The sequence below is a fragment of the Podarcis bocagei genome (assembly GCF_964188305.1).
Source record: "Podarcis bocagei genome assembly, chromosome: 9".
Lineage (NCBI taxonomy): Eukaryota > Metazoa > Chordata > Lepidosauria > Squamata > Lacertidae > Podarcis > Podarcis bocagei.
In genome coordinates this window covers 77,860,119-77,875,240 of record NC_138134.1, presented here as the reverse complement: position 1 = coordinate 77,875,240, position 15,122 = coordinate 77,860,119, and the positions used below count along the sequence as shown (strand labels likewise).

General features: G+C 44.8%; 2 protein-coding genes across 12 annotated transcripts in view; both read right to left on the bottom strand.

The window, feature by feature from the left end:
• Positions 1-10,282, bottom strand: part of LOC308594312 (CD209 antigen-like protein A) — a 156,834-nt gene extending 146,552 nt beyond the window's left edge. Inside the window, exon 1 of the mRNA XM_081207366.1 lies at positions 10,274-10,282. The gene's annotated coding sequence lies outside the window, so the exon portion shown is untranslated. The remainder of the gene's footprint in view (positions 1-10,273) is intronic.
• LOC308594305 (CD209 antigen-like protein C) overlaps positions 1-15,122 on the bottom strand; it is a 140,113-nt gene that overhangs the window by 14,765 nt on the left and 110,226 nt on the right. Inside the window, exons 2-3 of one of the 11 annotated variants that reach the window (XM_081207354.1) lie at positions 9,697-9,796; positions 7,970-8,098 (exon numbers count right to left, since the gene is read on the bottom strand). The exons of the other annotated variants lie outside the window; for them this stretch is intronic. Coding sequence (XP_081063480.1) covers positions 7,970-8,069 — 100 coding nt within the window. The 5' untranslated portion in view covers positions 8,070-8,098; positions 9,697-9,796. The remainder of the gene's footprint in view (positions 1-7,969; positions 8,099-9,696; positions 9,797-15,122) is intronic. 11 annotated transcript variants of the gene reach the window in all.

Below are 15,122 nucleotides of genomic sequence, written 5' to 3'. Positions count from 1 at the left end.
ATATTTTCTCCAGAATTTATCTGCTTCTGTGGGATCTCTACATCTCTACTTTCACCCTTTAAATATAAAGGAGACTCCATCAGGGTATTCCCAATGAAAAGCGATTTTGTTTTATCACGGTGCGTCCATCAGATATTTGTAATTTGCTCCTTTCCGAAGTAGTCCCATCAGGATTTCTTTCAAAATTATTATTCTCTGGTCATCATCCTGAGATTTTTCTGATAGTGCTTCTGTATTACTCTGTCTTTAAATCTCTTTGAATTTTAGAAAAACCAATCACCCGACAGACTTTTTGCTTTAGCATATCTTGATTTTACATGAAAAGATCTATCCACTGCCACTTTAACAGTTTCTTCACCCATTTCAATCAAATTCTCAAGTTCTTTCATTATTTTTTCACTTAATTCCACTGCCGTATCTTCTGGCAAATCTCAAACTAAGAATCAAATCTTTTAGATGTGCTTCCATAACTGTGATCTCATCCAGAGTCTGTTCATAAAGCAATTTGATTGCTTCAGCATCCCCCCTCATTCTTTCTTGCTCCTCTTTGTTTCTCTTAGCTCCCCTTCTACTTTCTTAAATGATTCCTCCAAGCTGGATGTTTTCACCTTTAAATCCTGTACGGTTTTCTCTATTTCTGAAGTTTTATGTGACAGTTCTGCAATTTCTGCTGATAAGTTTTGGACTGCCTGCGCATTAAAATCAGCCTTCTGTCCTAGTCTCTGTATACCCTCCCCCACCTCTTTTCTCGTTTCTATTGAAATTCTAATGTCAAATTTGTGTCTCCTTCTACAATTAAACCTTTTCTCTGACTTGGTGTTGTGATGGGCCTGGAGGTGGTTTCTTGCCGACTTTAGCCATAGCCATATCATAATGTCACTAGATGGTGATCTTTCCTTTATTATAGGGAAATACTTAAAAAGGAAATAAAAAAGACCCTGCAATTAGTTTTTGGGCTGCACTGTGTCACTATATCACTATATTTAGAATAGAATAGAATAGATTCTTTATTGTCATTACACAAGTGCAACATTGTACAAAGTGCAACGAAATTGGATGCCATCCCTTAAAACATCAAAAGCAAGACAACAACAACAACCAATAAAACCACATTCCAGCCACACCCACACCACACCCATCAAACTCCCAGGTCACACTATCGAGTTACAGCATTCAAAAAGGCCACAGCTCTTGGATAGAAACTGTTTTTCAGTCTATTTGTCTTTGACTTGATGTTTCTATATCTCCTGCCAGAAGGCAGTAGTGCAAACAGACCGTGTCCCGGGTGAGATGAATCCTGCAGGATGTTATTTGCTTTCCTAAGACAACGGGAACCGTACAGTTCTTCCAAAGATGGGAGAGGATGACCAATAATCCTTTGGGCTGTGGTTATGACCTTCTGGAGCACCTTCCTCTCCCTAGCTGTACAACTGGAGAACCAAGCACAAATACAGTATGTAAGAATGCTCTCTATGGAGCCTCGGTAGAAGCACACCAGCAGTCTCTCACTCAGATTGTTCTTCTTTAAAAGTCTGAGGTAATAAATTCTCTGCTGGGCCTTCTTCACCAGAGCAGTGGTATGTGCGCTCCAAGTCATGCCCTGATCGATAGCTACTCCCAAAAACCTGAATTCCGCCACCCTCTCCACCCGTTCCCCGTTGATATACAAGGGCTGAATGTCCGCCTTTTTTTTCCTGTAATCCACCACCAATTCCTTGGTCTTAGCCGTATTAAGAGCCAGATTGTTCTCTCCACACCAAACACAGAGCCGCTCCACCTCGTCCCGATAGGCGGACTCATCCCCTCCTGAAATGAGCCCTACCACCGTAGTGTCATCAGCAAACTTGATGATTTTGTTGCTGGAATAGATGGCTGTACAGTCATACGTATAGAGAGTGTAGAGCAGGGGACTCAACACACAACCCTGTGGTGAGCCGGTGTTAAGGCTAAGGGCTGTGGACATGTGTGACCCTACTCTAACCCTCTGAGAACGTTCTGACAAAAAATCCAAAACCCAGAGACAGGTGGAGTTGGAGAGTCCAATCGCCTCTAGCTTGGACACCAGTCTATGGGGGAGGATAGTGTTAAAAGCAGAGCTAAAATCCACAAACAGCAGCCTCACATAACTCCCCAGCTGCTCCAGATGGGACAGAGCAGCATGGAGAGTGGTATTGATGGCGTCTTCTGTGGATCTATTTGCTCTGTATGCAAACTGGTAGTTGTCAAAAGTTGATGGAAGACAGGAAATAATGTGACGGTGCACCAGTTTCTCAAAACACTTCATGATGATTGGAGTCAGTGCAACTGGTCTATAGTCATTCAAACTACTGATTGTGGATTTTTTAGGCAGAGGGACAATAGTTGACGACTTCAGGCAGGGTGGGACAATAGACTGGTGTAAGGACTTATTGAAGATCTTAGTAAAGACCCTCGCCAGCTGATCCGCACAGCCCTTCAACACCTTTCCAGTGATTCCATCAGGTCCAGCCGCCTTCCTCGGATTCACCATCCTCAAAACCTGTCTCACCTCATGTTCCTCTACCGTGAATGAGGGGCCCCTATGGGCTGGTGGCTGTAATACCGGCGTCTCAGGTGGCTCCTTCTCGAAGCGAGCAAAGAAGAGGTTAAGCTCCTCCGCCAGCAAGGGGTCACCGTCGACAGCACCAAGGTTAGGTTTGTAGTTGGTAATATGTTGAATCCCCTGCCACATCTGTCTTGTGTTGTTGCTCCTTAAATTATCCTCAATCCTCAGCCTATAATCCAATTTTGCCCGTCGAATACCCCTCCTCAAGTTTGCTCTTGCTACACTGTAAAGCTGCACCTCGCCTGACCTGAAAGCCCTGTTCCTTTCCCGCAACAGGCACTGGACCTCTCTATTCATCCAGGGTTTCTGATTGGGGTAAAACCGGATGGATTTGTTTACAGTGACAGTGTCTGTGCAGTGATTGATATAGCACAGAACTGCCGCCGTGTGCTCCTCCAGGTCTGAACTATCGAAAATATCCCAATTGGTTCTCTCAAAACAGTCCTGCAGCTGGTGAATAGCACCTTCAGGCCAGATTTTAACAGATTTTAATATTGTGGGAGCCCGTTTCCTGACTGGGATATATGCTGGTACCAGGAACAGAGACATATGGTCGGACTGGCCCAAGTGTGGCAGCTGTAAAGCCCTATAGCCGTGATTTACATTCGAATAAACTTTATCCAGTGTCTTGTCCCCTCTTGTGGGACATTTACATTTCCACCCTTTGTCACCAGTTAGTATCTAACCCCATCAGATCCCAATAAAAAATTGTAAAAATGCACAGAGTGAATAAAAATAAAAATTAATCCTTAGTTTATGTATTACCAAATAATAATAATAATAATTAAAAAATCAGCAATCCACAAAGTAATTCAGATGAAATTCAGTCTCACAATGTCCATCTCCTTTGGGTTATCAAAAGGAGGCAAAGAAATATATATATATACAAAATATGTATTTTTAAAAGGGAAAAAGGAAAAAGAAAGGAAAACAGAAAGTCCCACTTTCCTCTCTTCCATTCCACAACATTTAATGATCTTTGTGATTTGACCCGCTTGCTGGAAGATATTTATAAAGTCACAAAAATTCTGCATTCAGAGATTTAGAGAAATCACAAGTTAATCAAAATTCTTCGCCTGGAATGCTTGTAAAAATAATCACTAGACTGTACTTCTCATTCTCATTCTTAATTCAGTCTCTGCATATTTTTTCCATGCAGATCAACACCCACATCCGGGGGGGGGGGGCTCCTCTTTGCCACCCTAGTCTGGATCCAATGGTTTTATTGACACTACCACTACCTTAAATTCTTTTTCTTGCCTTGTCAAATTGGTCCAAATTCCTTTGTTTGGAGATGTCACTGCTTCAATGGAGGCACAAGAAGCAGCTTTCTGCGGGTCTTCAATTGTGCCATGTGTCTGAGCTCAATCTGGGATCTTTCCCAGCTACCTAGGGAGCTTTGGGAGAATCTAGAGAGCATATTTTGACACCACCGGACCCTTCAGAACCTGAACTTTTCCTTCAGGCTCTTTTTGAGAAGGTGCTTTGCCTGAGTCCCATTCTTCGATCCTCACAGCAATCAGGCTGCTCAGAGCAAGCAGTCTCTGTCATCCTCCATTATCCATATCCAGCAGGAAGTGCTGGAGGAAACTTTTCTGATAACTAAGAAATAAAAATGCTAGCAGAATTGAAGTAAATTCAGCAGCATATAATTAAGTTGGGAGAAAGTGGGAAATAATTTATATGGAGTAAGTTATACTTAAATGGAGTAACATAAGGGGTCTCTATAGCATAGTGTATTTTAAAATGGGGTTTCAGAGTTTTTAGAGGTTTTTGAATGTTTTATGTAGTTTTTATGTAGTTTTATGTAGTTTTTATGTAGTATGTAGTAGCTTTATGTAGTTTTTCAATTTCATTGTTCTGCATGGGACAATGACAATAAAGATATTGTATATTGTATATCGTATAATTTATATGGAGTAATTAGAATATGCAGTAGCAGGAGGAAAATAATTAGAAGGAACCCTGGAAGGGGGAAAAGGAAGTTGAAGAATAAATGTATTTGGCTGTTTTCTTTTTGTAAATGTGGAAATTTGTATAAGTGTGGCATAGGGCAGGGAGGAGGAGGCAGAGCAAAGAAGGCGATCTTCGCCCTCGCTCGTCCCAGCCCCCTCCGGCTGCCAGGATACCAGGCAGAGGCTGGGAGGAATGAAGGCAAAGATTGTCCTCACTTGTCCCAGGCCCCTCTCGACTCCTGGACTGCCGGGTGGAGTTTGGGAGGAGAGAAGGTGAAGATCCCCTTGCTTGGCCCAGCCTCCTCTTGACTCCTGGTCTTCTGGGCAGGGGCAGGGGTGGGGCACACAAAGGGTGCCCAGCGATGGTTGGGGATGTGAGCCCCTCAATATTGCAGCTTGTTTGGACCTCTGCCTCAAGATGTTTACATGGCTGAAGCCCCTTGAACCTCCTATACCCAATGCCCCTGGACAAGATACTCCCTCTGTACACATAATTCTGTTAGGTTTCAGTTATGCCACTGTGCAGTTCTTGGAGTCACAAGACTCTGTTGACATTCCAGACTGTTGGAAGTCTCACGGGAGACGGGAGACGGATGTTGATGTTACTGGTTTCCTGTTTCTTTGACCTTTTCTTTTTTTTCCTGTCTCTCACGGAGAGCAGACACATATTCTTTTCTGTCTTGCATAGTTAGAAATGAAGTAGCAATGTAGCATATATTTCTGGCTGCTTCTGCTGCTGTCTGGGTACTCTGTGCAATGGAGTGCATGCCTGAAGTCTCATTCAAAGGCTTAGGTCCTTAATCACCATTGGAGGAGAGCCTGGATGGGTTCCGAAGATACGTTGGAGGAGTAGCCATCACAGCTGGGTCATATGGGGCTCTGACAAATTCCACAAACAGAAGCTTTACTGGGCTGGCCATGGGCTCTGTTTTGATGCTGCTGAAGGGGCAGCAGGCTAACTGAGGAGGTGCAGTGCAGCTTGTGTGGTCTACCCATCTCTACCCACCCCAGCACTTGCTACCTGAGGCAACTGCCTCATTCTGCCTAATGGTAGAGCCATTCTGGACTGCACACAGTAAAGGAACACAACAGCCAGCAGCAAAGAGTGGGCTGAATACTGGGGTTTCTACGGGGCTTAGTAGATCTCTGGCACCCAAGTGGCTGCGTAGGCTTCTCTCCACACTCTTCCCTGGCACAACATGTCTGGTTCCACTTTCTACCTAGCAGGGCAGCAGTTGAAGAAGGAGCAAAAAAGGTTTTCTTGTGTGTGTGTGTTTCTTTCTGGCTGATTAGCTGTTCTCCCTGTGCAAAGGTCAGAGGGGGCAGGGTTTCTGTTGAGACAGGGGATTAGCTGTGGGAGGAGCTTATCAGACCTAGCAGGGCAGCGGCGCGCGCCTAGCGGCGCAGGAAGTTTGATCCATCTTTTAGATTTATGGGAGCTAGTCTCAAACGTTTGTTGGAAAAACGTTTGTTGGAAAAGTCAGAAAAGCTAAAGCACAGCATGAACTCAGGCTTGCTAGAGAGGTTAAAAGCAACAAAAAAGGCTTTTATGGGTATGTTCGTAGCAAAAGGAAGAACAAAGAAGCAGTGGGGTCACTCAGAGGAGAAGATGGTGAAATGCAAACAGGGGACACAGAAAGGGCTGAACTCCTCAATGCCTTCTTTGCCTCAGTCTTCTCCGATAAAGAAAACAATGCCCGACCTGAAGAATTTGGAGCAAATGATTCAGCAAAGGAAACACAGCCCAGAATAACTAAGGAGATAGTACAAGAATACTTGGCTAGTTTAGATGTATTCAAGTCTCCAGGGCCAGATGAACTGCATCCAAGAGTATTAAAAGAACTGGCAGATGTGATCTCAGAACCACTGGCAGTCATCTTTGAGAATTCCTGGAGAACAGGCGAAGTCCCGGCAGACTGGAGGAGGGCAAATGTTGTCCCTATTTTCAAAAAGGGGGAAAGAGAGGACCCAAATAATTACCGCCCAGTCAGTCTGACATCAATAGCAGGGAAGATTCTGGAGCAGATCATTAAGCAAACAGTCTGTGAGCACCTAGAAAGGAATGCTGTGATCACCAATAGTCAGCATGGATTTCTGAAAAATAAGTCATGTCAGACTAACCTGATCTCATTTTTTGACAGAATTACAAGCCTGGTAGATGAAGGGAACTCAGTGGATATAGCCTACCTTGATTTCAGTAAGGCATTTGACAAGGTGCCCCATGATATTCTTGTAAATAAGCTGGTAAAATGCGGTCTTGACTCTGCTACCACTCAGTGGATTTGTAACTGGCTGACTGACCGAACCCAAAGGGTGCTCATCAATGGTTCCTCTTCATCCTGGAGAAGAGTGACTAGTGGGGTGCCACAGGGTTCTGTCTTGGGCCCGGTCTTATTTAACATCTTTATCAACGACTTGGATGATGGACTCAAGGGCATCCTGATCAAATTTGCAGATGACACCAAACTGGGAGGGGTGGCTAACACCCCAGAGGACAGGATCACACTTCAAAACGACCTTGAAAAATTAGAGAACTGGGCAAAAACAAACAAGATGAATTTTAACAGGGAGAAATGTAAAGTATTGCACTTGGGGGAAAAAAATGAAAGGCACAAATACAAGATGGGGGGCACCTGGCTTGAGAGCAGTACATGTGAAAAGGATCTAGGAGTCTTGGTTGACCACAAACTTGACATGAGCCAACAGTGTGACGCGGCAGCTAAAAAAGCCAATGCAATTCTGGGATGCATCAATAGGAGTATAGCATCTAGATCAAGGGAAGTAATAGTGCCACTGTATTCTGCTCTGGTCAGACCTCACCTGGAGTACTGTGTCCAGTTCTGGGCACCACAATTCAAGAAGGACACTGACAAACTGGAACGTGTCCAGAGGAGGGCAACCAAAATGGTCAAAGGCCTGGAAACGATGCCTTATGAGGAACGGCTAAGGGAGCTGGGCATGTTTAGCCTGGAGAAGAGGAGGTTAAGGGGTGATATGATAGCCATGTTCTAATATATAAAAGGATGTCACATAGAGGAGGGAGAAAGGTTGTTTTCTGCTGCTCCAGAGAAGTGGACACGGAGCAATGGATCCAAACTACAAGAAAGAAGATTCCACCTAAACATTAGGAAGAACTTCCTGACAGTAAGAGCTGTTCGACAGTGGAATTTGCTGCCAAGGAGTGTGGTGGAGTCTCCTACTTTGGAGGTCTTTAAGCAGAGGCTTGACAACCATATGTCAGGAGTGCTCTGATGGTGTTTCCTGCTTGGCAGGGGGTTGGACTCGATGGCCCTTGTGGTCTCTTCCAACTCTATAATTCTATGATTCTATGATTCTATGATTCTACCTGTCTCCCCATCAACTTCCCTTTCCCGTGCATTCCTCTACTTTAAGAGACACCTCATCCCATATGACTGTGCTGTATACAGACCTCCAGTTCCTGGTTGTTCTGCTCCCGCTGGAGCTGCAGCCTTTGCAGGCTTTGCGGGCGCTGCAGGCTTTGCGGGCTTTGCGGGCGCTGGCTTCCCCATCCTCTCAGTCTTGTCTGTGAAACAACAAGCTAGAATGAGACAACAACAAATGGAGATTAAGACTATGAGCATGTTAGGTATAGAGCTGCGATGGTCAGTTGCGTCGGGGCTGCTGATTCTCTTAGATCTGTCAGCAGCCTTCAACATGGTTGATCACGAACTTTTGAACCACCGCCTTGCTGACGTGGGGATTCAGGGCACAGTCCAACAATGGCTACGTTACTTTATCTCAGGTTGGGTACAGAGGGTGGCGCTAGGGAGGGTGTTGTTGCTGTGGAAGCTGTGGCTGGATGGCTGCGTGGGAGCTGGGTGAAGTTAAATCCTTTGAAGACAGAGGTCCTCTGGCTGGGTCGGGATGACATGGGGTTGGGGAGCCAACTCCCATCTTTTGCGGGGGCTCAGTTAGTGCTAGTGCCTTCTGTCAAGAGCTTGGATGTAACCTTCGATGCCTCCCTTTCCATGGAGGTGCAGGTTGCAGCCACAGCAAAGGTGGCATTTTTCCATCTCCGCCCTATTAAGTAGTTGGTCCCTTACCCTTCTTGGCCACAGTGATCCATGCAACGGTCACCTCCAGGCTTGATTATTGTAACTCGCTCTACGCGGTTAAGGCTGCCCTTGAAGCTGACCCAGAAAATCCAGCAGGTTCAGAATGCCTTAGCAAGTCTCCTTACGGGATCCTTGCCATGGGATCACATTCGTTCAGTGCTTTACCAACTGCACTGGCTCCCGGTGGAGTACAGGGTCAGGTTTAAGGTGCTGGTTTTGACCTTTAAAGCCCTATGCAGCCTAGGACCGATGTACCTACGGGGCCGCCTCACCTGGTATGCCACACAGAAGACCTTAAGGTCCACAAATGACAACTTTTTGCATGTCCCAGGTTGCAATGTGGTTAAATTGGTCGCAACTAACGCCAGGGCCTTTTCAGTACTGGCCGCGACTTGGTGGAACACTCTGTCACAAGAGACTAGGGCCCTGCAGGACTTGACATCTTTCCGTAGGGCCTGCAAGACAGAGCTGTTCTGCCTGGCCTTTGGTTTGGACTCACTCTCACCATTATGTTTCCCTCCCCTTATGGTTTTGATCTATTGGTTACTATTAAAATGAGGCTGCATTTTCGATTGTATTTTAACCTGGATTTTAAATTTGTGTCCCCCCCCCCTTGTGTTTTTATTGTAATTTTACTGGTGTTAGCCGCCCTGAGCCCGGATCTGGCCGGGGCGGGCAGGGTATAAATAAAAAATTAGTAGCAGTAGTAGTAATAGTAGTAGTAGTAGTATTAGACAATCCAACATAAAGATGTTGTTGAGTCCAATATAACTGAAACGTCTTCCATTTTCTTTTGCTGGATCAATCTCAGTTTTAAACCAAAAGAGATGTTCCATAAGGATTCCAAGGCATTTTTAAAAATTGTTTTAGGTAATATAGCACATTCTCATTTTACATCCTATTCCTCTACCATAACTCCTGGACATCTAGTTTACAGGACTCCAGTAAGATGTTCACCATTTAATAGATAGTGTGGGACCTATGAGGTCTTCAGATGTTCCTGGGTGCCAACTTCCTCCATCACAGGGCCACATCTTCCCCACCCTTAATGGAAGATATATTCATTTAATTATACAACTACCTCCTGGTCATCAGAAAAAATGGAGTACTAGATCCGGTCTCAGTTGGACGCATATAAATCCACTTGAATCTAACAAGACTTTGGAGAACATCTGTTGGTCCTGAAAAAGAAGCAGAGGGAAGCTGTGATCCAGACTCCCCAGGTGTGCCATTTTGTGTGTTTTTTGCCAAGACGCAGCCTGACATCTGATGCTGTGGCTTCAAGAAAGAAGAGGACTGTTGTCTAATCCCGTTTCAAAGCCATCTGATCTAGCAGCCCTTGATATGCTAGTAAGTGAGTTTTTTCAAGAACTGTATTTTTTGGATCATGATCTGGATCATAATCTGGATCTGGATTTACAACCTGGGACCACGAGTCAGAGCAGGGCACCTGTACGCAGCCCTAGAATATACCACCACTCAGTTTCATTGGATGACACTGGATTCTAGTATTCGAAAGAGAAAAACTATCTGAAGTTTTATAAAGCTGTTTATCATTTTCCCTCTTAGTGACCTTTTGGCCCTGGAATGAGACCCTGCAAATATCATAGCTTGTAAGGAAAGTATTCCACCCATCAGACTTATTTCTGTTTGGATACCTTGGTGCTGTCATGGAACAATCTTTCTCTCCTTTACTTTCTTCTTAAGGTTGTTTCATCCTCCCACTGGCTAAGAACCACCTCCCTTGTGATGTCAGGCATTCCAGAACTCCTCCCCTTTAGGCTATAGCATTTCCTGATTGGCTGCTCATCATATCCAATCAGCATGCCACATAAAGCATAATCCCAGCAAAAATGTTTATTTCAGATCTTGTATACTACTTATTTTTCCCCAAAAGTTATTACTGTTTTATTTTTGAACCTTTAAAAACTTATCTAGAAGTACATCTAATGGCCTTTGTTTTATTCCATTTTTGGAAGGTGTGTCTTTTTCTAATGCCTCTAATTGACCTACTGTGTTTGGTGAGACACTCAAGCATTGCTGTATCCCAGTTTTTATTTTCTCATATGTTCAGGGAGATTTCTTTTCTTTTAATAATATTTTTTATTACTTTGCAATTACAATCCAATAATAGCCTCATTCTAACAATACCAATTTATAATGCAATTATTAATACCTATTGTTCAAATACCTAATTATATAATTTAGATAAAATGGCCCCCGTGTGCTAGAATTTGTCATGGACAGGACTTCCCACAGTCAAGATGAGCAGTCTGGGGGGGGGGCAGTCAGTCAAAAGAGGCAGAGAAAGACTTGCTTTTTCCACAGCCATCCGAAAGCATTGGGCTAAAACGCCCCTTCTCAGGAGAAGAGAATGTATCTTATCAGCACAGTGAGAGTGGCCTAGATGAAGGTCAACTCTCTGAGGAGCAGCCGCTAGTGTGCGTGGCTCCGAGGTTAATGACTGTATGCAATAAATCTTCTTGTAATTACAACCACTGATTACCTAAGCCAGTGTGGTGTAGTGGTTAAGAGTGGTAGACTCCTGATCTGGGGAACTGGGTTCGCTTCTCCGCTCCTCCACATGCAGCTGCTGGATGACCTTGGGCCAGTCACACTTCTTTGAAGTCTCTCAGCCCCACTCACCTCACAGAGTGTTTGTTGTGGGGGAGGAAGGGAAAGGAGAATGTGAGCTGCTTTGAGACTCCTTAGGGTAGTGATAAAGTGGGATATCAAGTCCAAACTCTTCTCTTCTAAGCCGGCAGTCTGCCAGATCTTGACAGAATTGATGGATTGATTACTTGTTTTATTTCTGCGTTTTAAAACCTGACTCAGTCGCTGGCAGAATCCGTGAGTGGGTTCCGCCTACTCTCTCTGCGCGAAAGCCTTCTGCGCATGGGCAACAGAGGACCCCTACTCTCCCCGCTGATCCCAGGCAAGGAGTCATGGGACCGCCTCGCCACTTCCCCCACCTGCCCCCCTTCTCCACTGGGGCTACACTGATTCTCTTCCCCAGAAGATGGGCTGCTTCTCCCGATCCCTGGACGCTCTCTGGAATCCCTCTGGCTTTTGCGCTCTCCCTCCAGTACTGATGGCAGTTCCCTGACATTAAGATTTGCATTACATAGTATAGTGACCCCTCTAGCCTTGCTCATCATTTTTGATTCTGTTATTAGGCCCCATTGCTGAGAGCATAACAAAGGTCTATTGTTTGTTTTGGCTCTATGTGTCTCCTAAAGGCATAGTATATCCACTTTCATTTACTCTGCCAGTGTCAGTACTCTGTAGTGTTTGAGGCCAGCCCGTTAACATTTAAAGATAAAACCTTTAAAGATCTATCCATTATCCCGACTACTGTTTATTTTAATGAATCCCTCTGTGTACATATATTATATTTTTAATTCTGGCCCATTCAACCCCCCTCCCCCTTCCCCCCTGAGACTCAGTTAGGGATCTCCAAGATCCCTGTCTCATGGTATCTTGGAAAACCACACTCCTCTCCCTTCGCTCTTGGAAAGTTTATATCAGAATAAAGCAACATATATATATTTACAAAAGCCTATTTTAGATGTCTCTAGTATATATTATTTCTTGCTGTTTCCTTCCTCTCTCGACTTCTGTCTTCTTTTATTCTCTTGTCTCTGCACTGGAGCTTCTTGAGATTCTTCACTCGACTCTCCCTGTTGGTCTACCTCACCGAAAACTGGGCTTAGGGGGACTTCCGGGTTGGTGCCTCTGGCAATGGCAGATTTCCTCTGACCGGGAGGAATCTGCTCCGTGGAAATTTGGGTCTGGCCGCCATGGCGAAGGCGGAGACCCATAGAAATCACAGGGGGGAGAAGCCTGTGAACGTGGGATTTGGCAGGCACCTTTTGCGCCTCCCCTACTCGCGGGGAAACCCAGTTTCGGGGATCCGGAGCGACGTGGGGTGAGCAGCGCGGTGCTTCAAACCGTCTGCTTCTTCCACGGAGCGAAGCCGCATAGCTGTTGCCGGAGAGCATTGACTTTTTCCTGTGGACAATTTGACTTCAAAGTAATTACCCGTGAGTAGAGCTGAGGCGGGAGAATCAGATTTTAAACATTTAATTTGGTATCGAAACGGGGAAGTCCGCCTTCCCTACTTGTAAACAGACTGAGGCAAGGAGGCTGTAGGCTGAAGTCCTGGAAAGCCTTTTGTAAAAGCCTAAATTTCCATCAGTAAAGAGCATAAAACCCCCCTTGGAGGCAGGAGAAGGGGGGGGGGAGTTGTGGACTGAGTATGCCTGCAGGAGAGAGTGAAGGGAGTTAAAATAAAGCTGCTCTGACCCTGGAAACGGGCTGCCAGTAGGACTGACATTTTGGAATGTTCATTGACAGCTAGCAAAGGAAGAGAGATACATTGTTTCTATTGTCTCCGGCTGCTTCTAAAAAGGGGTAAAAAGTAACTGAAATCTGAAATTAACTTTGGATGGTATGAGTTGTGTTTAAAGGGGACATTGTTTCCCTCTAGTAAAAGTCTCTGAAATTGGTTACTTTATAAGAGCCAAGCTAGGGGGACTGCCAGCTGCAAGATAAGAACTGTGAGAATCTGAGATTGACCTTGAATCTCTCAAGTGTTATGGTAAATGGAAAGGAAAAAAGCAGGTGAAATGTCGACAGAAGACGCCCTAGTGGCCGCATTAGTGAAAATAAATGATTCGTTGGAACAGCTTCACAGGAAAATAGACAATCTGGGACAAAAGGTGGACACCAACACAGAAACCACTCAGAGATTGATACAGGAATTTACTTCGACACGGCAAACTGCGGATGAAGTCAGGGAGAAAACCCTTGCTGCTGAATGTAAAACAATACAATTGGAGTGTGAAAGAACCCCATCCATTCAAAAGCAATTCGATGTGACATCTGTAATGATGGAAAAACAGAAGAATTTGAGGACCAGAGCCCTACCTGAATTGGGAAAGGAAAGCCTGACAGAGCTTCAGGAGGAGACTGGACTAACATCGGTTGAGAAAGAGAGGCTTTTGGGGGCCAGTATGACCACCAAAAATGTGAATTTATTTAAGGGTAACTGTGAAGGATGCTGGATTGAAGAGAAGGGGGCTTGGGAAATATGGACAAATCTGAAGTTGCTATTGTTGGGCCGAGTTGTTGTGGTGGGGATGAGGGTTGCTGTGATGCCGGAGATGTTGCTTTTGTTTCAAATAGTGCAAGTTTTGGATGGGATGGATTGTATCAGGAGGTGGCAGAGGGATGTCTTTGGAGTTGTTTGGCAGGGCAGGAAGCCTCGAGTAAAACTTAAGATATTGACGGATGCTAAAGAAGGAGGTGGACCTGCCCTGCCAGACCCCTAAACTTTGATGTGAACCTTCTGCTTTTTGCTGGCGGAGAGAGTGGTTGTCTCCTGGAAGCACAGAAGTGTTGGATAATGGCAGATGAAGTTGATGAACTAGATAGAATTGGCGGAAAAGACTGGCAAGATCCGAGACCAGGGAGAAGAGTCGGTGGAAGAAGACTGGGAAAAGTTTAAAGATTATTTATAGAAATATTGTAAAATTAATGAATGTTAGAAGAACGTTGGAATGAAGTTATATGGCTTCAGTAGAAATGTTATGTTCAGTTTCTGTTAATTGATTCTCATGGGAACTTACAGATTCTGGCTTCACACAATTAACTCAAGGCAGTGTCAATTTACTCTTGGCAGAAAGCCAAGGTCTGCTTGACCTAGAAACTACTTACTCTGATTGGTTAACGACCAGCACTCAACTCTGTTATCTAGAAATCATAGAATCATAGAATCATAGAGTTGGAAGAGACCACAAGGGCCATCGAGTCCAACCCCCTGCCAAGCAGGAAACACCATCAGAGCACTCCTGACATATGGTTGTCAAGCCTCTGCTTAAAGACCTCCAAAGAAGGAGACTACACCACACTCCTTGGCAGCAAATTCCACTGTCGAACAGCTCTTACTGTCAGGAAGTTCTTCCTAATGTTTAGGTGGAATCTTCTTTCTTGTAGTTTGGATCCATTGCTCCATGTCCGCTTCTCTGGAGCAGCAGAAAACAACCTTTCTCCCTCCTCTATGTGACATCCTTTTATATATTTGAACATGGCTATCATATCACCCCTTAACCTCCTCTTCTCCAGGCTAAACATGCCCAGCTCCCTTAGCCATTCCTCATAAGGCATCGTTTCCAGGCCTTTGACCATTTTGGTTGCCCTCCTCTGGACACGTTCCAGTTTGTCAGTGTCCTTCTTGAATTGTGGTGCCCAGAACTGGACACAGTACTCCAGGTGAGGTCTGACCAGAGCAGAATACAGTGGCACTATTACTTCCCTTGATCTAGATGCTATACTCCTATTGATGAGGCCCAGAATTGCATTGGCTTTTTTAGCTGCCGCGTCACACTGTTGGCTCATGTCAAGTTTGTGGTCAACCAAGACTCCTAGATCCTTTTCACATGTACTGCTCTCAAGCCAGGTGTCACCCATCTTGTATTTGTTCCTCTCATTTTTTTTGCCCAAGTG